At 47.3% G+C, this 22,448-nt stretch overlaps 1 protein-coding gene across 2 annotated transcripts; it reads right to left on the bottom strand.

The window, feature by feature from the left end:
• Positions 1-11,487: 11,487 nt before the first annotated feature.
• LOC310840944 (uncharacterized protein) lies at positions 11,488-16,149 on the bottom strand. Of its 2 annotated transcripts, none has more exons than XM_083731367.1 (2): positions 13,449-16,149; positions 11,488-13,376 (listed from the first exon to the last, which is right to left on the bottom strand). In XM_083731367.1, the coding sequence occupies exons 1-2, from the start codon at positions 15,877-15,879 to the stop codon at positions 11,785-11,787; spliced, it is 4,023 nt and encodes a 1,340-aa protein (XP_083587493.1). In that variant the 5' UTR covers positions 15,880-16,149; the 3' UTR covers positions 11,488-11,784. The 2 variants fall into 2 exon arrangements, with proteins under 2 accessions (XP_083587493.1, XP_083587492.1); XM_083731366.1 differs by having other exon boundaries at positions 11,488-15,026; positions 15,060-16,148.
• Positions 16,150-22,448: the final 6,299 nt, after the last annotated feature.

Genomic DNA, 22,448 nt, shown 5'->3' on the forward strand with positions numbered 1-22,448 from the left:
GGCTTTTGGGTTGTTTTTAGTATGTCACCACTAGGATCACCATTATTTCAAACAGGGAAAACCCAGGCTGAAAAGTTGTTAAGCTTTTTTGGCATATTAGCAGCAATGAAGTTTGGGGTCGGATTTTAAGGGAGACCAGCAATTTCCTGGACTTTCTAAGCAATTTTTTGCCTGGACACTGCTTCCGACTGCAGTATTCCAGCAGATATGTCCGGGAAATTGCGAATTTATGCCAACCTTGGTCACTACCCGCTCTGAGCATTGTTTCCACAATGGAAGGGATAGAATTATTCTGCGTAGTTGTAATAATAGCGATCGGTTGCACATGCACTGGTCTGTTAACAGTGCACAAAGCACATTTCCCTATGGGTACCCAAAGAGGCCTGGTCCATATTTAACAGCTGAACATATCCTTATATTGTCTACACGTATTGGCTGGGAGGATCATAGAACGGTAGAGCTGCAAGGGTCCCCTAAGGATCATCTAGACCAACCCCCTGCAATGCAGGAATATGCAGCTGTCGCATACAGGGATCAAACCTGCAACCTTGCTGCTATCCGCACCATGCTCTAACCAACTGAGCCCTTGTATTCCTGTCATTCTTATGAAGAACCAGATAATAAAGAAGCAGTTGGAATTTGAGAAATGAGAAACACAAAGGTTTTGTCACCCATCGCAACCATGATCCCTCCACTGCCAGGCAGGGCGACAGGGAACATTTACAGATCGAAAGTCCTTGGGGATGAAGACTATATGACAAATTAATACGGAAAAGAATAGCACATTTATTGTTGATGCGTCTCTATCCCGTGGCCGGTTGATACAACAGCTTCACTGCACTGCAGATTATGCTCAGCAGGCAGCAATATGAAAGGCTGCGTCAGCTCAGTTTTGAAATGTGAATGCCGATCGCAGGGAAGCACATCAGTTGCCGGGGGCTTATCTCAGCAGCGCAGCTGAGTTAGACGCAGCAGGAAGGGAGGAGGGCAGGAGCAGATTCGGGAAGGGGCAAGAGGAGGGCAGAAGGTCTGGGGTGGATGTCACACGAGGGCAGGCTGGGGGAGAAAGGAAGGAAGAAGGGAGTTTACACCCGGCCAGTTTTCAACTCTTCAGGTGGAATCCAGCAAGAAAGTTCCCTTTCCAGGTTTAAGTATGGAGACTCAAGCCAGATTCCCCATAAGTCAGACTTTTACATCAGTTTTGCATTACAGTGGTATCTCGGGTTAAGTACTTAATTTGTTCTGGAGGTCCGTTCTTAACCTGAAACTGTTCTTAACCTGAAGCACCACTTTAGCTAATGGGGCCTCCCGCTGCCGCTGCACCAACGGAGCATGATTTCTGTTCTCATCCTGACGCAAAGTTCTTAACCCGAGGTACTATTTCTTGGTTAGCGGAGTCTGTAACCTGAAGCGTATGCAACCCGAGGTATCACTGTACAGGACAAAAGTGTCTGTGAGACCATATCTATTAGCATACCACCTATAAAACAAAACAAAACACATCATTTTGGCTTCTTATTCTTTGCCCAGCCACCTTCGGTCATCATCTGCTACCCAACCACAGTCCTTGAAAACACTTACTCAACCCAGGTTTTTGTGTTTTTGTTTGTTGTGCATGCAGAGCCCTCCTTGCTCCTTATCTGTCAGTTGTTCTCCATTCTAGCATTGAGCACGTAAAGGACCCCTGACTATTAGGTCCATAGCTGTCAATGTTTTCCTTTTTTTAAGGGAAATTCCCTTAATCCGAATAGGATTCCTCGCAAGAAAAGGGAAAAGTTGACAGCTATGATTAGGTCCATTCGTGGCTGACTCTGGGGTTGTGGCGCTCATCTCGCTTTACTGGCCGAGGGAGCCGGGTGCAGCTTCCAGGTCATGTGGCCAGCATGACAAAGCCGCTTCTGGCGAACCAGAGCAGCACACGGAAATGCTGTTTACCTTCCCGCCGGAGCAGTACCTATTTATCTACTTGCACTTTGATGTGCTTTTGAACTGCTAGGTTGGCAGGAGGAGGGACCGAGCAACGGGAACTCACCCCGTTGCGGGGATTCGAACCGCTGACCTTCTGATCGGCAAGTCCTAGGCTCTGTAGTTTAACCCACAGCGCCACCCGCGTCCCTGCATTGAGCATGAGGCTCCTCCTAAAATTGGTTCTTACCAGTTTTGTGGTTGGGCCAGGCCCCCCGTGTACCTGAAACTGGCCTCACTGGTTTCTCAGAATTTCTCCCTCACATTCCTGCTGAGAAGTAAGCACCAAGGCTCACCGTAAAGCGGAAGAGTACTGCTCACAACCACATGCCTTTGTGGGGATTGCACAAATCTTCCATGCTTTTAATTTTAAAAAGTTGGATTCTCTGCAGCCTGAGAAGCGATGGAAGGAACCTGGGGAAAGCAAGGCTTAGATGACCAAGTCATGAAGACTTGTGGCATTTCTACAATGAATGACTTGTGCGGAAGCATTCCCGGGGCTGGGAAACATTCCTGGGCAGAACAGGTAGGTTTCTGGTGCCACCACTGAGAAGACCCTTTCTCTGTTGGTCCCTTGCTTGGCCTTTGAAGGGAGCGGCATCTGGAGAAGAGAACTAACTTTCAAAAGAAGCCCTTGCTTATTTATTTTCTTTCATAAAACTGGGACACCGCTTGATTGTTAAAAGTGAGAGAGAGCCCTCAAAGTGCTTATAGAAAAATAAAACTACCAATAACAAAAACAATAATTTGAGACCAGTGCACACAGGAAGTCACCAGCTGCTTCCACAGTAATTGAATTACAAATCTGAAAATGAAGGAACAGGTTACCCAAACCTGACTGTGTGGTCACCCGAACCGGGCCCCAAAATTCCCTAATTCTTTCCCCAAGGATCCATTGGCTAAAATCCATTAGCTTGAGCTGTATAACACAAATTCAGCTGTATAAAGAAAGCCTTCTCCTTTATCAGTCCATGAAGGCTTAATGGATGGCCTTGTCAGTTCCGAGTGGGGATGGGATGACAGATCTAGGTCTTATTTTATTGGTTGTAACTATCCTGACCACACTGACGCACAGACCTTGCAAGACAGGCCTGTCAGCCCCCACGCCCAGGGATGGCGCCAGGAGTACTCCTATAGTTGGGTGACCTTTTTACCCCAAGATAAGAGTACAGAAACAGGAATTTCTGTTCATGCTCAAGGATGTAAACTCACGTGTATAAACTCATGGGGCTGGATTCCTGGGGAGGGGGACCTGAAGGTGATATAAGCTGTATGTAACTGCTCTTTAAGTGTGCTTGCTGTGGACTGACCATGCAAGGGCCTTTCTGCTGCTCTGGAGAGCAGAAATAAACTCTTTCTCTGAACCAACCCTCGGTGTTTATTGGCTCCTCCCTCCCTCCGGGGAGCAACACGCACCCAACCAATGGGAAAGGTCTGAGAGGCTACAAAATATGGCATTTTGAGGTTCTTTCAGGATTTAACACAACATCTATCGAGAATCATGACCTGTGTGGGATGCGCGTGCACAAAGCAGACATGGAACAGAGTGCTACAGGTTGTAGATGTTCCTTTGAGCCCATTATGGAAGAAATACAATTCAGCGATGCTTCCAGGACTACAGTTTCTTCTAAACCAGTTTAAGGTTGAAGAGTGATGCATATGCCCACCAACAAGACTTGCAAATTCAGCGCCAGCCACTGCACTTGTCAATGTGCCCATGAGCCAAAGGTCCAGGAATATTTATTTCGACTGCTGGGGTTGAGCTAATACCTCATCACCCCTAATAGATCACTCTGCATTACTGCAACTAATACTTTTCAAACATTAATTACCTGGTTACTCTAATACATGGGTGCTTGGTTTTTTTTTTAAGCAGTTAATGAAAGCCAGCTGTAGTGGCTCAGAATAAAGATTAAGTAGCTGTCGAGTTTGTCTCCTTAGAATGGGCTTTTGCTTTTTTTTCCTATCAGCTAGCGAATCCAGCTGCCCAAGAAATGATTGACAGCCCTGTGATGTAATTAGCTGCATCTACAGTTTGCAAAACTCATTAAGAAGGGAGTGGGGTGAGGGTGTAAAGTTCAGAAACGTTCATATCAGAGCCATAGGTCAGTGACAGAACATTTGCTTTGCATGCAGAAGGTCTCAAGTTTAACGCGGGTGGCACTGTGGGTTAAACCACAGAGCCTAGGACTTGCCGATCAGAAAGTCGACGGTTCGAATCCCCGCAATGACGGGGTGAGCTCCTGTTGCTCGGTCCCTGCTCCTGCCCACCTAGCAGTTGGAAAGCATGCCAGTGCAAGTAGATAAATAGGTACCGCTCCGGCAGGAAGGTAAACGGCATTTCCGTGCGCTGCTCTGGTTCGCCAGAAGCGGCTTAGTCCTGCTGGCCACATGACCTGGAAGCTGTACGCCGGCTCCCTCGGCCAATAAAGCGAGATGAGCGCCACAACCCCCGAATCGGCCATGACTGGACCTAACGGTCAGGGGTCCCTTTACCTTTACCTTACCTTTGGGAAAGACTCCCTGCCCCAAATTCTGGAAAGCAGAAACCAAGAAATGTTTAAATCTCTCTATTCTGCAGTCTGAATCATGTTAACAGGGAAATCAAAATGTTCTTAAACCATATGATCTATATAGGTGCTAAACACATAAACCCAGATATTGCACAGCCAAGTTACAGGGAACCAGGAAGAGGGCCTTCTCGGTAGTGGCGCCCGCCCTGTGGAACGCCCTCCCATCAGATGTCAAAGCGATAAACAACTACCTGACATTCAGAAGACATCTGAAGGCAGCCCTGTTCAGGGAAGTTTTTAATATGTGACATTTTAGCATATTTTTCATCTTTGTTGGAAGCCGCCCAGAGTGGCTGGGGAAACCCAGCCAGATAGGCGGGGTACAAATAATATATTATTATTATTATTATTATTATTATTATTATTATTATTATTACTATAGACTTCCATCTACCTCCAAATATCGTTTGGCTTGTATTCTTAGCCTTGTCTTCTAAGCACCACCCCAATAAATTCATTTTTAGGTCCAATTATTTCACCTCCTATAGGATCAGAGTAGTATAAAAAATACGATGTAATCCACAGCATGATCTTACTTTCTGGGGAATGGAATCTTACCCTGATTATTTAAAATGGCCAAGGCCAAACACTTGAGTAAAAATAAGAAATAATGCAGATTAAAGGGGGACCCTTGATGCAGAGCCCCTTTCTAAATGACAATATTCCATTTTAGAAAATTTAAGATTTTGTACTATCCTGCTCTCACTTTTTTCTGCCCCAAATTTACCTCTGGAAGTTCTCTTTCAACCCTATTATGAGCCTTTTGCTTACACAAAAATATAAAAATAGCAGACCCTTTAAGCTTATTACTCTTAGAAATTAACTTTATTGTACTCCTTATATGATTTTACAAAATCGCTTTCGCAAAACAGTCTTGATCCTCCTTAATCTATTAGCCAATAATTAAATTGATCCTCTTTGCAATTGTTGTTGCTGCCACAGCCTTGTAATCCTGGTTAAGAATTGCTGTTGGATAGTCTGATTTCACATTAGTGAGTTCTTTCCTTTCTTTCAATATCAAAACAATTTCTACCGGTGGCCAGGATTCTGGTAGGTACTTATCATTTGCTGTACTATTTATTACTACAGTCCAGTGGCGGAGGAACCCTCTCCAGCACCCGGGGTGGCATAGCCCATACGGACTGCGCATGTGCGGCATCCTGCGCATGCACACTCCATACGGAATGCCACACATGCGCAGTCTGTACAGGCTGCCACTCGCAAGCAGCATCCCATACGGACTGCGCATGTGCGGTGATCGTATGGGATAGATAGATAGATAGATAGATTCTTTATTGTCATTACACAAGTGCAACATTGCACAAGTGCAACGAAATTGGATGCCATCCCTTAAAAACAACAAAAGCAACACAACAACAACAACCAAACAAACCACATTCCAGCCACACCCACACCCACACCCATCAAACTCCCAGGTCACACTATCGAGTTACTGCATTTAAGAAGGCCACAGCTCTTGGATAGAAACTATTTTTCAGTCTATTTGTCCTTGACTTGATGTTTCTGTATCTCCTGCCAGAAGGCAGTAGTACAAACAGACTGTGTCCCGGGTGAGATGCATCCTGCAGGATATTGTTTGCTTTCCTAAGACAGCGGGAACCGTACAGTTCTTCCAAAGATGGGAGGGGATGACCAATAATCCTTTGGGCTGTGGTTATGACCTTCTGGAGCACCTTCCTCTTCCTAGCTGTACAGCTGGAGAACCAGGCACAAATACAGTATGTGAGAATGCTCTCTATGGAGCCTCGGTAGAAGGACACCAGCAGTCTCTCACTCAGATTGTTCTTCTTTAAAAGTCTGAGGAAATAAATTCTCTGCTGGGCCTTCTTCACCAGAGCAGTAGTATTTGCGCTCCAAGTTATGCCCTGATCGATAGTCACTCCCAAAAACCTGAATTCCGCCACCCTCTCCACCCGTTCCCCGTTGATATACAAGGGCTGAATGTCCGCCTTTTTTTCCCTGTAATCCACCACCAATTCCTTGGTCTTAGTCGTATTAAGAGCCAGATTGTTCTCTCCACACCAAGCACAAAGCCGCTCCACCTCGTCCCGATAGGCGGACTCATCCCCTCCTGAAATGAGCCCCACCACCGTAGTGTCATCAGCAAACTTGATGATTTTGTTGCTGGAATAAATGGCTGTACAATCATACGTATAGAGAGTATAGAGCAGGGGACTCAACACACAACCCTGTGGTGAGCCGGTGTTAAGGCTAAGGGCTGTGGACATATGTGACCCTACTCTAACCCTCTGAGAACGTTCTGACAAAAAGTCCAAAACCCAGAGACAGGTGGAGTTGGAGAGTCCAATCGCCTCTAGCTTGGACACCAGTCAATGGGGGAGGATAGTGTTAAAAGCAGAGCTAAAATCCACAAACAGCAGCCTCACATAACTCCCCGGCTGCTCCAGATGGAACAGAGCAGCATGGAGAGTGGTAGTGATAGCGTCTTCCGTGGATCTATTTGCCCTGTATGCAAACTGGTAGTTGTCAAAAGTTGATGGAAGACAGGAAATAATGTGACGGCGCACCAGTTTCTCAAAACACTTCATGATGATTGGAGTCAGTGCAACTGGTCTGTAGTCGTTCAGACTACTGATTGTGGATTTTTTAGGCAGAGGAACAATAGTTGACGACTTCAGGCAGGGTGGGACAATAGACTGGTGTAAGGACTTGTTGAAGATCTTAGTAAAGACCCTCGCCAGCTGATCCGCACAGCCCTTCAACACCTTTCCCGTGATGCCATCAGGTCCAGCAGCCTTCCTCGGATTCACCATCCTCAATACCTGTCTCACCTCATGCTCCTCTACAGTGAATGAGGGGCCCCTATGGGCTGGTGGCTGTAATACCGGCGTCTCAGGTGGCTCCTTCTCGAAGCGAGCAAAGAAGAAGTTAAGCTCCTCCGCCAGCAAAGGGTCACCGTCGACAGCACCAAGGTTAGGTTTGTAGTTGGTAATATGCTGAATCCCCTGCCACATCTGTCTTGTGTTGTTACTCCTTAAATTATCCTCAATCCTCTGCCTATAGACCAGTTTTGCCCGTCGAATACCCCTCTTCAAGTTTGCTCTTGCCACACTGTAAAGCTGCACCTCGCCCGACCTAAAAGCCCTGTTCCTTTCCCGCAACAGGCACTGGACCTCCCCGCATGCACACTCCATACGGAATGCCACACATGCACAGTCCATACGGGATTCTGCACATGCACAGTCTGTATGGGATGCCGCACATGCACAGTCCATACGGGATGCTGCACATGCCAGGCCCTACGGGCTGCCTCTTGCACAGCAACTGTACAGACTGCCACATATCGGGATCTCCGCTCAGCCAGGCTGATAAAGCCTCATCTTCCAGCCGAGCCTTCGGAATCACCTCCCGACGAATAATTAACGACCTGAGCCTTTGATGAGGCTCCAAGGCACGTTCCCATCCATTAAGCAGAGTTTCCAGCACGGGAAAGAGACGAGAGGTTTGGGCTACATTGCAAAGAGTTGTATTTCTAAGCTACGCAGACAGAAAAGACATCCTCTCTCAATGAAAGCAGAGAGCAACTGAACAAAGGAACAAAGGAAACAAAGGAACAGGAAACCACTAACGTCACATCCCGTCTCCTTTCCTGTGAGACTTCCAACAGCCTGGAAGGTCTCTGGAATGTAAACAGAGTCCTGTGACTCTAAGCAGCTGCTCAGTGGCAAACAGAAACTAACACCACATGAGCGGCATCCCGTATGGATTGCACATGTGCGGCAGCCCGTACGGTCACCGTGCGAGAGGCAGCCTGTACGGACGGTGCACGCATGGATGGCCATCTTGTCACCCCTCCCAGAGTGGCACCTGGGGCGGTCCGCCCCTTCTGCCCCCTTCTTACGCCACTGCTATAGTCAATCTAAGAACTATCTTCATTTTGAAAAGGCTATAGGAATTATATGTGCCAGACCCTCCCCCTGCCCCAATTGTGCTCATTTATTCCTGATGGTTCCAGCCTTTCTTCCAATTCTCCTCCCTTCCACTAAACTTATCCTTCAATTCCAGATTCTTAATTTTAAAAATGATTTCCTCCCACGCACCCTCCTGCTTTCGCTTACAATAGATCATTTCTCTTATTAATAAATCCTTCGTGTAAGCTTTACCAGCTTCCCAAATTACAAATGTATGCATCCCTGGGGTAAAATTCAGTACAAAAATTGTTTTATTTCTCTTTTAAGTTAATTCACAAATAAATCCTGAACCACCTCCGATCTGTGTGTTCCCCATCTTCTCTACCATGTAAACTGCAGGTTTCCAGGCTGTGCAGTCAGATATTATTCTGGCCAAAATCTCACATCGTGTCATGTTTTTAAAACAGTTCTGGAGTTGCCAAGTAAAAAGATCTACACTTGCTCAGTGACTAACCTATTTTTCTCTAACCAAAAGCCCCATTTTCTCTTTTTCTCTTCATTCCTGAGTTAAGACCTCAAGAATTTACCGGGCCACAATCAAGTTCTAGATTCATTAGTCAACTGAAAAAAATAAACAATCACATGTTTAACTAGGGCTTATTTTCTCAGTTGTTATATAACTTCAACAGCTGCATTTGCCCTGCTTATGAAGTCCCTTTCTCAGCCTCTGCCACAAACTCCTTAGCACCTTTTTTCGAATTAGTCACTGTCCGTTTGCAAAACATTTGACAGTCCAACCACCTTGTTCCATTTATATTTAATGCTTTGCTCCTCATAATACTGTATCCATTAAGAATTAATCATCTTTCTCCTGTTCAAAGTCACCAAAAGAAGGTCGGCTGATGCCAAGGGCAGGATCCAAGGTAGCGCTGAGTGGACATTCTGTCAGTGGAAGGATTTCTGGTTGTGCAATGGAATGGTCCCCTCTGTGCCTCCCACATCATCATCATCATCATCCCCTTGGAGCAGATTTGGGGAAGGTGGGGTGTGGGAGCAGAGGGGCTAAAGTCCCAGTACATCAGCAGAAATCCTTGCACTGACAGAATGAGATAACTGAATACTATCCTAAAATTTCCAAACAATTTACTGTTAATCAGTTCCCTCATCCGAAAATTTCGCCCATTATTTGGTCCCCAGTAGACACGTTCTAAAGCTGAACAGAAGTGAGAGCTGGACCATAAAGAAGGCTGATCGCCGAAGAATTGATGCTTTTGAATTATGGTGCTGGAGGAGACTCTGGAGTGTCCCATGGACTGCAAGAAGATCCAACCTCTCCATTCTGAAGGAAATCAGCCCTGAGTGCTCACTGGAAGGACAAATCCTGAAGCTGAGGCTCCAAGTCTTTGGCCACCTCATGAGAAGAGAAGACTCCCTGGAAAAGACCCTGATGTTGGGAAAGATGGAGGGCACAAGGGGAAGGGGACGACAGAGGACAAAATGGTTGAACAGTGTTCTCGGGGCTACCAGCATGAGTTTGACCAAACTGTGGGAGGCAGTGGAAGACAGGAGTGCCTGGCGTGCTCTGGTCCAGGGGGTCACAAAGAGTCGGACACGACTAAACGACTAAACAACAATAACAAAGCCGAACTAAAAGTGCCAAAACTAAGCTATTTCTTTTCTTGTGCATACTGTATCTATTTCACAGAATAATAGACTTATAGGGCTGGAAGGGACCCAAAGGGCAGAGTGCCCGGCCTCAGTTCCAGATTTGTCATTGTCACCTGTGGTCATCGAACATGGATTGCTGCACAAAGCCAATCATTTCTATTGTGGGTGTTTTTTGTGGTTCTCAAAAGAGAGAATCCTTTGGTTATGGAGATTTATGGCATATGGTGGGCCAAAGCTTATTTCGGATGCAGTATTATAACATACCCTTCAACATTTCTCTGATGAAAATAGGGACATCCTATTCTATTGTAGTAGTAGTAGTAGTAGTAAATTTATTATTTATATCCTGCCCACATGGCTGGGCTGCCCCGACGAAAATACGGTTCTCCTAAGGAAAGCGGGACATTTTGGGATCAAATCAGAAACCGGGATGGCTTCTGTAAATCTGGGACTGTCCTTGGAAAAGAGGAACACTTGGAGAACCGTATTATTATTAATAATAATTTATACCGCGTCCTCCCTGGCCAGAGCCAGGCTCAGTGCGACTAACACCAATAAAATCACAGTAAAAACATAATAGGGGGGAACCAATTTAAAATACAGGTTAAAATGCAATTTAAAAGGCAGCCTCATTTTAAAAGTAGCCGATAGATCAAGACCATAAGGGAAGGCAAACATAAGGATGAGACTGAGTCCAAACCAAAGGCCAGGCAGAACAGCTCTATCTTGCAGGCCCTGCGGAAAGATGTCAAGTCCCACAGGGCCCCAGTCTCTTGCAACAGAGTGTTCCACCAAGTCGGGGCCAGTACTGAAAAGGCCCTGGCCCTAGTTGAGACCAATCTAACCACCTTGCGACTTGGGAACTCCAAAGTGTTTTTATTTGTGGACCTCTCCATGGGGCATACCAGGAAAGGCGGTCCCGTAGGTACGAGGGTCCTGGGCCACATAGGTCAAAACCAGCACCTTAAACCTGATCCTGAACTCCACCGGGAGCCAGTGCAGCTGGTATAGCACTGGGTGAATGTGATCCTGTGGCGAGGACCCCGTAAGGAGCCTCGCCACGGCATTCTGCCCCCGCTGGAGTTTCTGGGTCAGCTTCAAGGGCAGCCCTGCACAGAGCGCGTTACAATAATCAAGAACCTCGGTTGCTTATTACTGAATTTCTTGTTTTTGAAATTTTCACCAGGAAACCTTGCAAGATTTCAACCAGCCGCCCTTCAACCCCATAAGGTCAAAACTGCATGAGTTAAATGTGCCCATGATGTGGTTGTGCTGCATTCCTTCCTCAGCTGAAAGCCCCTGCCTCTTAAGAGCTTCCTGGGTATGTTGAAAAATTAACCGAGAGGACAAGAGTTTTGCATACGTTGAAAGACAAAGGAAGGCACACATTTCCCATTTTTGTTTTTTATTCTGCTTCTTTCAGCCTAAGGCTTTGCTTTTCTGACGAAAGAGGCCCACCATGCTCCCAGGAACTTCACTTCCCCTTGCTAGCCACTGTGCCTTCTGTTCGGAAAACAGGACATGGTGGCTCCTGGGGATATCTCTTGGGGATGCAGGTGGCTCTGCCACTCAGGTCTCTACAATTCCAGGAACAGCTCATTACTCACAGGGTAAGCTGGGCCTTAGCCATCGACTAACTGTCTGCTCATATAAGGACCTTCTTCTCTTCCCCGCTGTTGCACCTGCTATTCCCCTGGGTTCTCAGGTTCACTCGGCTCAGGATTTTCAACCTGGTCTTCTTCAGGTACTTGGTCACTGTCCTGGGGTTCTTCCACTGCTTCTCCAGTGTTATGAAATGAAGACTCTTCAGTCTGCAGTTGCTGAGATACCAGCGACCTGCCTGTTCTTTTGTTGACAAAGGATCCTTTCGCTAGAGAAATGGAACTGTAAGTCCGCTGAGATACATTGTCCTCTCTGTCCGCGGCTGCTGCTGCTATGCTCTCCAGGGCTGCTTCACTCAAGCGATGGCTCAGCTCTCCCTCAGCATCCTCCGCTTCCTGGAGCCCCTCTTCCTTCTGGTCATCAGAAGCTGGCTGATTGACAGGACTGGGTTCTTGCTCCAAAGGAATCTGGCTGCCACGGCGGGATCCTTGGCTGTGCCTCGACTGCTGACTAGCACGGCGGGATTCCTGGCTTAAAGGTGGTGGCTGGTCCTCTTCAGGCTTGGCTTCAGCTGTAGCACTGTCCTGATGCACTTCCAAGGCCTTGGCCACCACTCCCTCGCCACCAGCGCCAAGTCCAGATGGCTTTGAAGCAATTGCTGCCTCTTCCAACGCTATTTGATTCAAGGCTGAAAGTGAAGTGACTGTTGTCTGTTGACCGTGGCTTACCAAAAACTTGCCTGTCTTCCTGTTCAGCCAAATTCCGTCCGGGAGAGAAACTATGCTGTACGTCTGCAGAGCTACATCCTCCCCTTCGGTAAATGACACAATGCTCCCTAGCGTTCCTTGGCTTTCGGAGGGACCTGGCTGTTCAGTTATTTCACCCACAGATAGGTGGGTATGTAGTGGAGATTCATGCTGTGCAAATAGCTGGCTCTCTTTGCGGGACCCTGGCATCTCCACCTGTTGACTCTCTTTGCGGGACCCTGGCATCTCCACCTGTTGGCTGCCTTTCCGAGACCCTGGCATCTCCACCTGTTGACTCTCTTTGCGGGACCCTGGCATCTCCACCTGTTGACTCTCTTTGCGGGACCCTGGCATCTCCACCTGTTGACTCTCTTTGCGGGACCCTGGCATCTCCACCTGTTGACTCTCTTTGCGGGACCCTGGCATCTCCACCTGTTGACTCTCTTTGCGGGACCCTGGCATCTCCACCTGTTGGCTCTCTTTGCGGGACCCTGGCATCTCCACCTGTTGGCTGCCTTTCCAAGACCCTGGCATCTCCACTTGTTGGCTGTCTTTGCGGGACCCTGGGATCTCCTCCTGTTGGCTGTTTTTCCGGGACCCTGGGATCTCCTCCTGTTGGCTCTCTTTTGGGAACCCTGGCATCTCCTCATCTTGGTTATCTTTTGGGAACCCTGGCATCTCCCCATCTTGGTTATCTTTTGGGAACCCTGGCATCTCCTCCTCTTGGCTCTCTTTTGGGAACCCTGGCATCTCCTCCTCTTGGCTCTCTTTTGGGAACCCTGGCATCTCCTCATCTTGGTTATCTTTTGGGGACCCTGGCATCTCTTCATCTTGGTTATCTTTTGGGGACCCTGGCATCTCCTCCTGTTGGCTCTCTTTCCTGGACACTGGCCCTTCTGCCTGTTGGCTCTCTCTCCGGGACCCTGGCCCTTCTGCCTGTTGGCTCTCTCTCCGGGACCCTGGCCCTTCTGCCTGTTGGCTCTCTCTCCGGGACCCGGTACCATATGCCTGTTGGCTCTCTCTCCGGGACCCGGGACCCTCTGCCTGTTGCCCACCTGTTTGCAACTCTGTATCTTGGGGCTCTTGGGCCTCTGGTTGGGGAGGCTGCTGTACTTCTGCCTCTGCTTCATCACCCCCACCAGGGACTGGTTCTTGTTTTTCTTCCTCCTCTACCTTAACTTCCCCCTGGATTTCATCACTCTCTGGGGGCTGATCCTCTTTAGCCTTTGGTTGATCACCTACTGGAAGAGGAGGCTCACCATATCGAGGGCCATATATTTTTGTTAGGTAGTCTATGAACAAACTCTCGCTGGTCTGTTGACTTGCAGATCTGACTTCTACACCAGTTTTTCTGTCCAGGTAGAATGTTTCCTCTTCAGGAAGTTTCTGGTGGTCCTCTGGCTGCACTTGCTCCTTTTCAAGTTGTGCTGGCTTGTTCTCATCTGGCTGTTGTGGCTGTTGGCTGCCTCTCCGAGATTCCTGTCCAGTTAGCTGTTGGCTTCCATGTTGAGATCCTTGAGCATCTGGTTGCTGGCTTTCAACCATCAATTCCTGCCCTTCTGGTTGTTGACTCTCCTGCTGTGACTTCTTGCCTTCTACCTGTTGACTACCACGTCTTGATCCCTGTCCTTCTGCTTGTTGATTACTATGCCAGGATTCATGCTGGTTTTTGAGAGAGGTTCTACTGCTGGGTAAAGTGTCAGGAGGAAAGTCTGTCTGTTCATTTTTATGCACCAGTTCTTTATGTCTAAAAACGCTTATTTTGCTATCGGTCTGCAGTGTTTTGTCTACGGACATTTTATTAGAAGCTTTTCTCTTTCCTTCCACTTGTGATTCCTTTCCTTCCACCTCTTGATCACCTTGCTGGGATTCCTGAACCTCTGCCCCTTCTACTGGTTTAGCTTCCGAATCTTTGGGAGCAGCAATCACTTCTTCGGCAGTTTTCACTTTTTCTGCAGCATCACTATCGGCATCTGGTTGGCGAGAAAGACGAAGAACTTCTGCCAGAGGCTTTCGCTCCCAGATTTTACTTGTCTGCTGACCTGTGGATTTCAATAACTTCCCTGTTTTTTTGCTGATCCAAGACCCATCCTCTGTCGGTTGCTGCTGCTTTGACTCTTGGCTGCTGACACGAGCTACTGCAGGTGCTTTTCCTGCAGGCTGCTCGGCTGCTTTCTCGACACTTTTCGGGTAACCAAGAGGTTGCAGAATTTCAGACAGTGGCTTGTGCTCCCAAATTCTACTGGTCTGCTGGCTTTCACATTTCATAACTTTCCCTGTCCTTTGGCTAATCCATGTCATGTCCTCCTTGGTTTCAACTTCATTTATAGGTTGTGTTGTGGAAGGTCTATGGCTTTGTAGGACCTGGTGGCTAATGGATTGATGACTGCCTCGGCGGGATTCATGTCCTGGAAGCTGTTGGCTATGCCGGGATTCCTGGCCTGTGAGCTGTTGACTTCCGTGGTGGGATTCATGTCCCGGGAGCTTCTGGCTATGCCGGGATTCCTGGCCTGTGAGCTGTTGACTTCCGTGGTGGGATTCATGTCCCGGGAGCTTCTGGCTATGGTGGGATTCCTGGCCTGTGAGCTTCTGGCTATGGCGGGATTCCTGGCCTGTGAGCTGTTGACTTCCGCGGTGGGATTCATGTCCCGGGAGCTTCTGGCTATGGCGGGATTCCTGGCCTGTGAGCTTCTGGCTATGGCGGGATTCCTGGCCTGTGAGCTGTTGACTTCCGCGGTGGGATTCATGTCCCGGGAGCTTCTGGCTATGGCGGGATTCCTGGCCTGTGAGCTGTTGACTTCCGCGGTGGGATTCATGTCCCGGGAGCTTCTGGCTATGGCGGGATTCCTGGGCTCCAGCTGGTTGACTACCTCGGCGAGATCCGTGTCCTGCTTGCTGCTGGCTATGCCTGGATTCCTGGCCTATTAAAGGTTGACTCTGACTGCCTCGGCGGGATTCATGGCCCGGGAGGTGCTGGCTATGCTGGCTGCCATGACGGGAGTCATGACCAAGTTCCTTTTTGAGAGATGACATGCTAGCACTTACACTGCCAGGAGGCAAGTCAGGCTGCTGGTTTTCCTCTATCAGTTCCTTATGCTGAATAATGCTGATTTTGCTCTCAGGTCGCTCCACCTCACCTTTATCAGAACTTGTTGTCTTTGGGACATCTTGGTCCATTGCTAGGCCATTATCTCCACTTTCCTGGTGTGGTGTCAACTCTTCGATTTCATCATTATGTTTCTCCTCCTCACTATCTTTGATTTCATCACTTTGTTTCTTTTCCTCATTGATTTCATGTGCATCTTCTTCATTAATTTCAACTATTTCCTCCTTGATTTCCTCCTTGATTCCATCATTATCTCCCTGTTCTTCAGTATCTAGCCCACCTTCATTTGCGTCACTGCTCTCAAGAGTTTCCTCAGGCTCATCCATTCTTTTTCCATCTGCATATGGCTATGCTAGGTTGTTCAGTCTCCAGAGCAGGACTTCTGGAGTTTCCTGAGGTGTCTGTTAACTACTCCAGTCGGATGCTCTTTTCCTTCCTGCTTCTGTTCTTTATTCAGGGCTGCTCTTTACAAAAACTATTCTGAGGCCCAGATGGATTCATGGCTCTTATATTTAAAAGCCCTGCGACTTAGTGCTTCATTCTGAGTGTTGCCGCCTTCCTCCAATGTATTCCTTCCTTTCCGTTGCTAATAACTACCATGTTGTTCTAGAAGCTTCAGAACTTGGTTTCCATATATCTATGACATCAGTTATTATTCTGCTCCATCTGTCCTTTTATTTAACAACAGGCAGGACCTGAAGAGGGCTTCAGATAGAAACATACACTTGGAAAGTTTGTAAATGGCAATGGAGCCATCATCTTGAGGTGACAACAAGTGCAATTTAACGAGAAACCTCTTGTATTTTAATCCTGAAGACCTAAGCTCCTAGATCCTTAGATCACGGTCAGTTTTCTCATTCGTAAAAATGGGAATAGTAGTTTATCATTGTTGTTTGAATTGTTTTATATGTCTTAAATCACTAAATCACTTAGAGTTGTTCTATATCATTACCTCATCTCATGATTAATACACATGCACAATAAGCACTAGCAATTTCTGCTGATTCCCACCATATTCTGTTACTTTGTGTTAGTATGCATATTGGGAATCTGTGCTACGTACAGTAGAACATCTACTTACGACCGCCTCTACTTGGGCCCAATCCAAGTTGCTCCCGCTGCAAACCCGGAAGTAAATACAGGGTTTGCCGCAATTCATGCATGCGCAGAAGCGGCTTCTGCCGTTTGTGTATGCACAGAAGTGGCTGCCGCCCTCTGCACATGCGCAGAAGCGCACTGCTGCCGAATGTGCCTTCACACAACGGCGCTTCTACCAGCAACCTGGATCGATTTACGGATGGACATTCGGAACTGTTTATGTCCGTAAGTAGAGGTTCCACTTTATAGCCATTTGCACCATGTAGCAACTTATGTTCTAGCTTTGAGCTGAATCTTTGTGGTTCACATATTAGCTGTATTTCTGCCCCAATGCGGGGGGGGGGGGGGCCTGCAACAGGTTACCATAACTTCTCTATTAGAAGTGCAATCAAGGATTTCCAGGGGTACACATTATCACATTTATTGTGGCCCTTTCGGCCACTACCACAACATCACTTACTAGTGTGAGTGAAGGAAGGATAATACTTATGCAATACAATCATACCTCTTGTTACATTTGCTTCAGGTTAAATCTTTTCAGGTTGCGTCCCGCGGCCACCTGGAAGTACTGGAAAGGGTTACTTCTGGGTTTCGCCGCTTGCACATGTGCAGATGCTCAAAATGACGTCACGCGCATGCACAGAAGTGGTGAATTGTGACCCACGCATGCACAGACATGCAGGCGTGAGTTGTATTCTGCTCATGTTGAGAAACACGGCTCCGCAACGGAACCTGTTCGCAACCAGAGGTACCACTGTATATCCTTCCCTACTGTCTTTAACATTCCAACAGTTGGGCCATGGGCCTGATCCAGAAGGCTCTTCTTCCATTCTTATGTTAAGAGGATGGGTGCCAAAGAAAATAAAGATGGCGCCTGCCCAATATTCAAGGGGAGGAGTTCCAAAGGGTAGGGGTCATGACACTAGACGCCCCATTACTACACTGTGGGGCACAGAGCTCCTGATAAATCTGCAGGAGTCTGTCACCTGCAGACTGTAAACTCATTAACATGGGCAAGACATTAGGATTTCTCTTGCCCCAGTGTCCATCACTAGGCACTTCCTTATGTGGTGGTGGCCCAGAGGGCCACAATAAATGTGATAATGTGTACCCCTGGAAATCCTTGATGCCACCTGGAGTTCCTTGGCGCAAAAGGTGGCATATAAATGTAGTAAATAAATTAATAGCAATGACTCACTGACGCCAGCCGTCGACCAGCTCCCCTAATCCTTCACCCCGGCTAAATTTCACTCAACTACTGGGTACAATCTGCCTCCAACCCCCCAAATCTCCTCAGGATTGTGCTTGAAGAGTTTAGTGGATAAATGAATAATTATTAGAAAGTTGAGGTCATTTTAATCTGTTTAGCAGATAAATGAGTAAACATTAGAAAGCTGAGGTAATTTTAACCCGTTTTGGTATTTTAACTGTTGTACATTTTAAAGTATAGTTATGAATTTTTATTTTACTGTTTTATCGTAAACTACTTCTCTGGGGTTTTTTTTTTTTTAAAACCCGCAATCAAGCGGTGACTAAATTTTATGAAACACACACACACACTTATGACACTTTCTTCTGGCAAGGCCTTCTCCTCAAGGCCTTCACCCCCCAAAATCCTTAATGCGCTGAGGGATGAAGAGCTGGCTATTTCCCCCTCAGCTTTCTCTGGCTTTTGCCTCAGGCAGACTTTCCCTCAGCAACTGACTTTCCCGCCTAACCGTTAGCTGCCTTTCTTCACCCAGGAGGCAGCCCTTTGGCCAATCAAAGCCTGCTCTTTCCCCAGACCCAATCAGAACGTATCTTACCTCAATGCAGGCGCCGCCCCCTGCGTATTAAAAGCGCCTGTTTCTGCCCGGCACAAGGCCTCAGGCGGTCACAGTTATGGCGGCCTGACATCAACAGAAATCAATAATAATAATAATAATAATAATAATAATAATAATAATAATATTTATACCCCACCCTTCTGGCTGGGTTTCCCCAGCCATTCTGGGCTGCTTCCAACAAAACATAAAAATTATTTTAAAACATCAGTCATTAAAAACTTCTCTAAACAGGGCTGCCTTCAGATGTCTTCTAAACGTCAGATGGTTGTTTATTTCTTTGACATCTGATGGGAGGGCGTTCCACAGGGAGGGCGCCACCACCGAGAAGGCCCTCTGCCTGGTTCTCTTTCTTTTAAAAAGGTCCACAGGCTGCTTCAGCTCTCCCCACGGAGGAGGGCATTGCCTGCGAAGGGAATCTGGACCCCAACCGCTCTAGGGAGCAATAAAAAGCCAGGCGTCGTCACATTGGCAAGGCAACAGTTCCTTCTCCTTTGTTTCTGATTCTTAATGGGTGGATAAATCACAGAGGGTGTCAGAGGCTGACCTGATACTCCATAATGATAGTTATTATATTGCAAGTGTCCCTCAGAGAGCCCGAACAACTGAAGTGGGCAATTGCTTTCTTTTTAGATTTAATTAGAAAAAGAAAAGATCTGCAGATGAAAAATGTCCAGGCGAGAGCAAAGTTCCATTAAAACAAGGACCTCTGGAAGAGCCGTGTTTTTGGTGCCTCTTGCTCCGGGACTTTGGCCCGCCTTAAACTCTCCCAGGCAGAGCCGGCAAAGTCAAGGGGTTTGTCGCAGGGAAAGAAGTGGCCACAAGCCGTGTGGAACCCAGGCGATTTGGGCAATTCAGAGTGGCATGGCTGTTTGCACATGCACAAGGGATGAGAACGCAGCAGGGAGCAGGAACCTACGGCCCTTCCGATCCAGTGTGGTGTAGTGGTTAAGAGCGGTAGTCTCGTAATCTGGGGAACCGGGTTCGTGTCTCCGCTCCTCCACATGCAGCTGCTGGGTGACCTTGGGCCAGTCACACTTCTCTGAAGTCTCTCAGCCCCACTCACCTCACACAGTGTTTGTTGTGGGGGAGGAAGGGAAAGGAGAATGTTAGCTGCTTTGAGACTCCTGAAGGGGAGTGAAAGGCGGGATATCAAATCCAAACTCTTCTTCTTCTTCTTCTTCTTCTTCTTCTTGCTGGACTGCAGCTCCATGACCACTGGCCATGCCAGCTGGGGCTAATAGGAGTTGGAACCCAACTCCCTTTAGAAGATGGGCTCTCCAGCTCTGCCCTACAGCATCCTTGTAGAGTCTTCTTTGGCAATCCCTCGTAGCCAAGTAAAATTGCCTTCCATAAACACGGTTTTAACAGTGAGTCCGTAAGTGACTGTGGAGGCCAATTCTGGATCCACACATCCTCCCACAGTGGGGACATTGGTTTCTGGGTGAAAGTTGATCACGGTGTGGATTTGCCAAGCATGCCTTCCTCTTGTGTCCTGAGTTCGAGTGTCTTCAAAGCCCATGACACCTTTGGTAAAGGCTGTTCTCCAATTATAATTAAATACACAATCGATTTAATATATTCAATTATTAAGCAGATTTAATACACAAACAGATCTATACACATTCATTAGAAACACATGACACAAAAAATAAAGCTTTAAGATTTTTTTTTTCTTGAATGTTGCCAAGGCCCACAGCCCACAAGCTGTGGATTGGACCACTCTGAGACAGACAATTTCCAGCACACACAGGATAACACAGGAACTGCCTTAAATCTGAGTTAGGCCATTGGTCCACCTAGTTTAGGACTGCCTACACAGACGATCTCGAGGGTTTCAGGCAAGTGAGATTACCATCCCTACCTGGAGATTCCATCAGGGATCAAACCTGTGACCTTTTGTGTGCAAAGCAGATGCTCAATGCCTGAGCTATGGCCCTTCTCTTTCCAGCGGCCCTCCATTTATCTGGGTGAATTACAAACTTGTAGAACCGGCCCTCCCTCACAGCCCCTGGTCCCTATGTTCGTTTCGTGGGAATTGAGAATTGATTGTTATCCTTTACTTCCCTTCGTTTAAGCAACTTATGTTTCTGGTTGATTGATTTGTATTTATAGCCAGACCTGACAGGATGGCATAGCACAGCACAGTGTGCATGTACAGCAATTATTCACAAGTGACAAATGCCCTTCAGGCTCTGTCTTCTGTTGCCAGAATCTCATATTATTACATTCTGGAGAACAGGAGCCCTATGTGGATAGTGCCATTATACAGTTTAGTCACTGGGTGGCACCAGAGTTCCTTCTTCCTGTCTCATTTAGCAAGGAGGTGAGACAATTGTCCCCTCTTTTTCTGAGTGGCCAATGAGAGGCCTGAATCTCTGTTGTCCCCATGTATTCTGGGGCCCATAAATCCTATCAGCAGCACCAGTTTTCTCCTACTCTCCCTGGGACCTCAATGGCCCTGACTGCTCTTGCATTTGCACTGCCTCCGGCCTGTGCACAGGAATGCCTGCAGGTCGCAAGGAACTGTGGGACTTGTACTTCTCTAGAGAGAGCATCACATATATCTGTATACAGTGTTACCTCTGGATGCGAACGGGATCCGTTCCGGAACCCTGTTCTCATCCTGAAGCGAACGCAACCTGCGTCTGCGCGTGCACGGGTTGCGATTCACTGCTTCCGCGCATGCAAGTGACATCATTTTGAGCATCTGTGCATGCGCGAGCGGCGAAACCCGGAAGTAATGCGTTCTGTTACTTCCGGGTTGCTGTGGAGCACAACCCGAAAATGCTCAACCTGAAGCTACTTCAACTCGAGGCATGACTGTATTTCATAAATTCTATATGTTGCTTGATTGTGGAAAACCTCAAAGTGATTGACAAAACAAATAAAACAATAAGATCCATAATAAAAACAAGTTAAAAAATTAAAACCAGCAATAAATAAAAAAACACACCAGCCTTCTAAATATTTGGGTAGGCTTGCCTAAACAAAAATGTTTTTAGCAGACGCCCCAAAAGAGTACAGTGACGGCGCCTGCCTGTTTTCAAAAGGGAGGGAGTTCCGAAGGTAGAAGATTGATTCCTTCCAAATTCAAAACGGGTATTGCGTGACATCAATAACCATGTTAGTTCCGCAGATTGAAGTAGTCGAATGGGCGCGTATGGGATGAGGCGATCTCACAGGTCGACTGGTCCCAAGTTGTTAAGGGCTTTGTATATTAACACTTTGAACCTGGCCCAGAAACAAATTGCCAGCTAGTGCAGATCTCTGAGCACTGGTATCATAACCTGACAAGGTCTTTGTGTAACACTGTGTAACTGCTTAAAATCCAACACAGAAAAAGCTTGCTCTGTGCAAAAATCACCAGGAACAGTTCCTGGTAAAGGAGAAGCAAAATCTTCCCAGAGTAGGAACAATCACTGCTGTGGAAAGCTCTATAAAGAAGATCTAATCCAGAGTGCTTTAATCCTGCTCGTGGGTTTCCCCCGGCATCTGGTTGGTCACAGTGAGAACAGGATGCCGGACTAGATGGCCCCCCTTTGGCCAGATCCATCAGGGCTCTTCTGACATCAATATCATTTCGTCAAACGGAAGCAGAACTACTTTTAAAAAATCAAAGCCTTTTGTGGAACACAAGCTAAAAACCCATAAAAATGTAATAACGAACTGGGAGCTTAAATTGCCAGGCAAAAAATTTCCTGTAGGCTGAAGCCAGGCTGTAGGCATGCAATGCAGTCCAAGCCTTCAGGCCCTGGAGCTCGGGAGCTTCATGTACATAACAAAAGACAGAGAGGATTCTAAAACCCTCCAGTGACATTTGCTGGTAGCTGGCAGGCTGCCCATCCCTGCTGAGACAGGGCCAGCAAGCAGGGGTGTCTTACCCATAGAGGCTAGTGGCGCTGGGTGCCTGGGCGCCATGTTTTGGAGGGCGCCAGGGAAGAGGCGGAGGCTGGATGTGGCGCCTCCCGGCA

Source organism: Podarcis gaigeae, assembly GCF_964106915.1.
Source record: "Podarcis gaigeae genome assembly, chromosome: 1".
NCBI lineage: Eukaryota > Metazoa > Chordata > Lepidosauria > Squamata > Lacertidae > Podarcis > Podarcis gaigeae.

Excerpts from the sequence above, each read along its gene's own strand:
- LOC310840944 (XM_083731366.1), bottom strand. The coding sequence starts at position 15,879 with ATGGATGAGCCTGAGGAAACTCTTGAGAGCAGTGACGCAAATGAAGGT. Across the intron at positions 15,027-15,059 it reads CGGAAGTCAACAGCTCACAG|GCCAGGAATCCCACCATAGC; the intron begins GCCAGGAATCCC and ends AGAAGCTCACAG.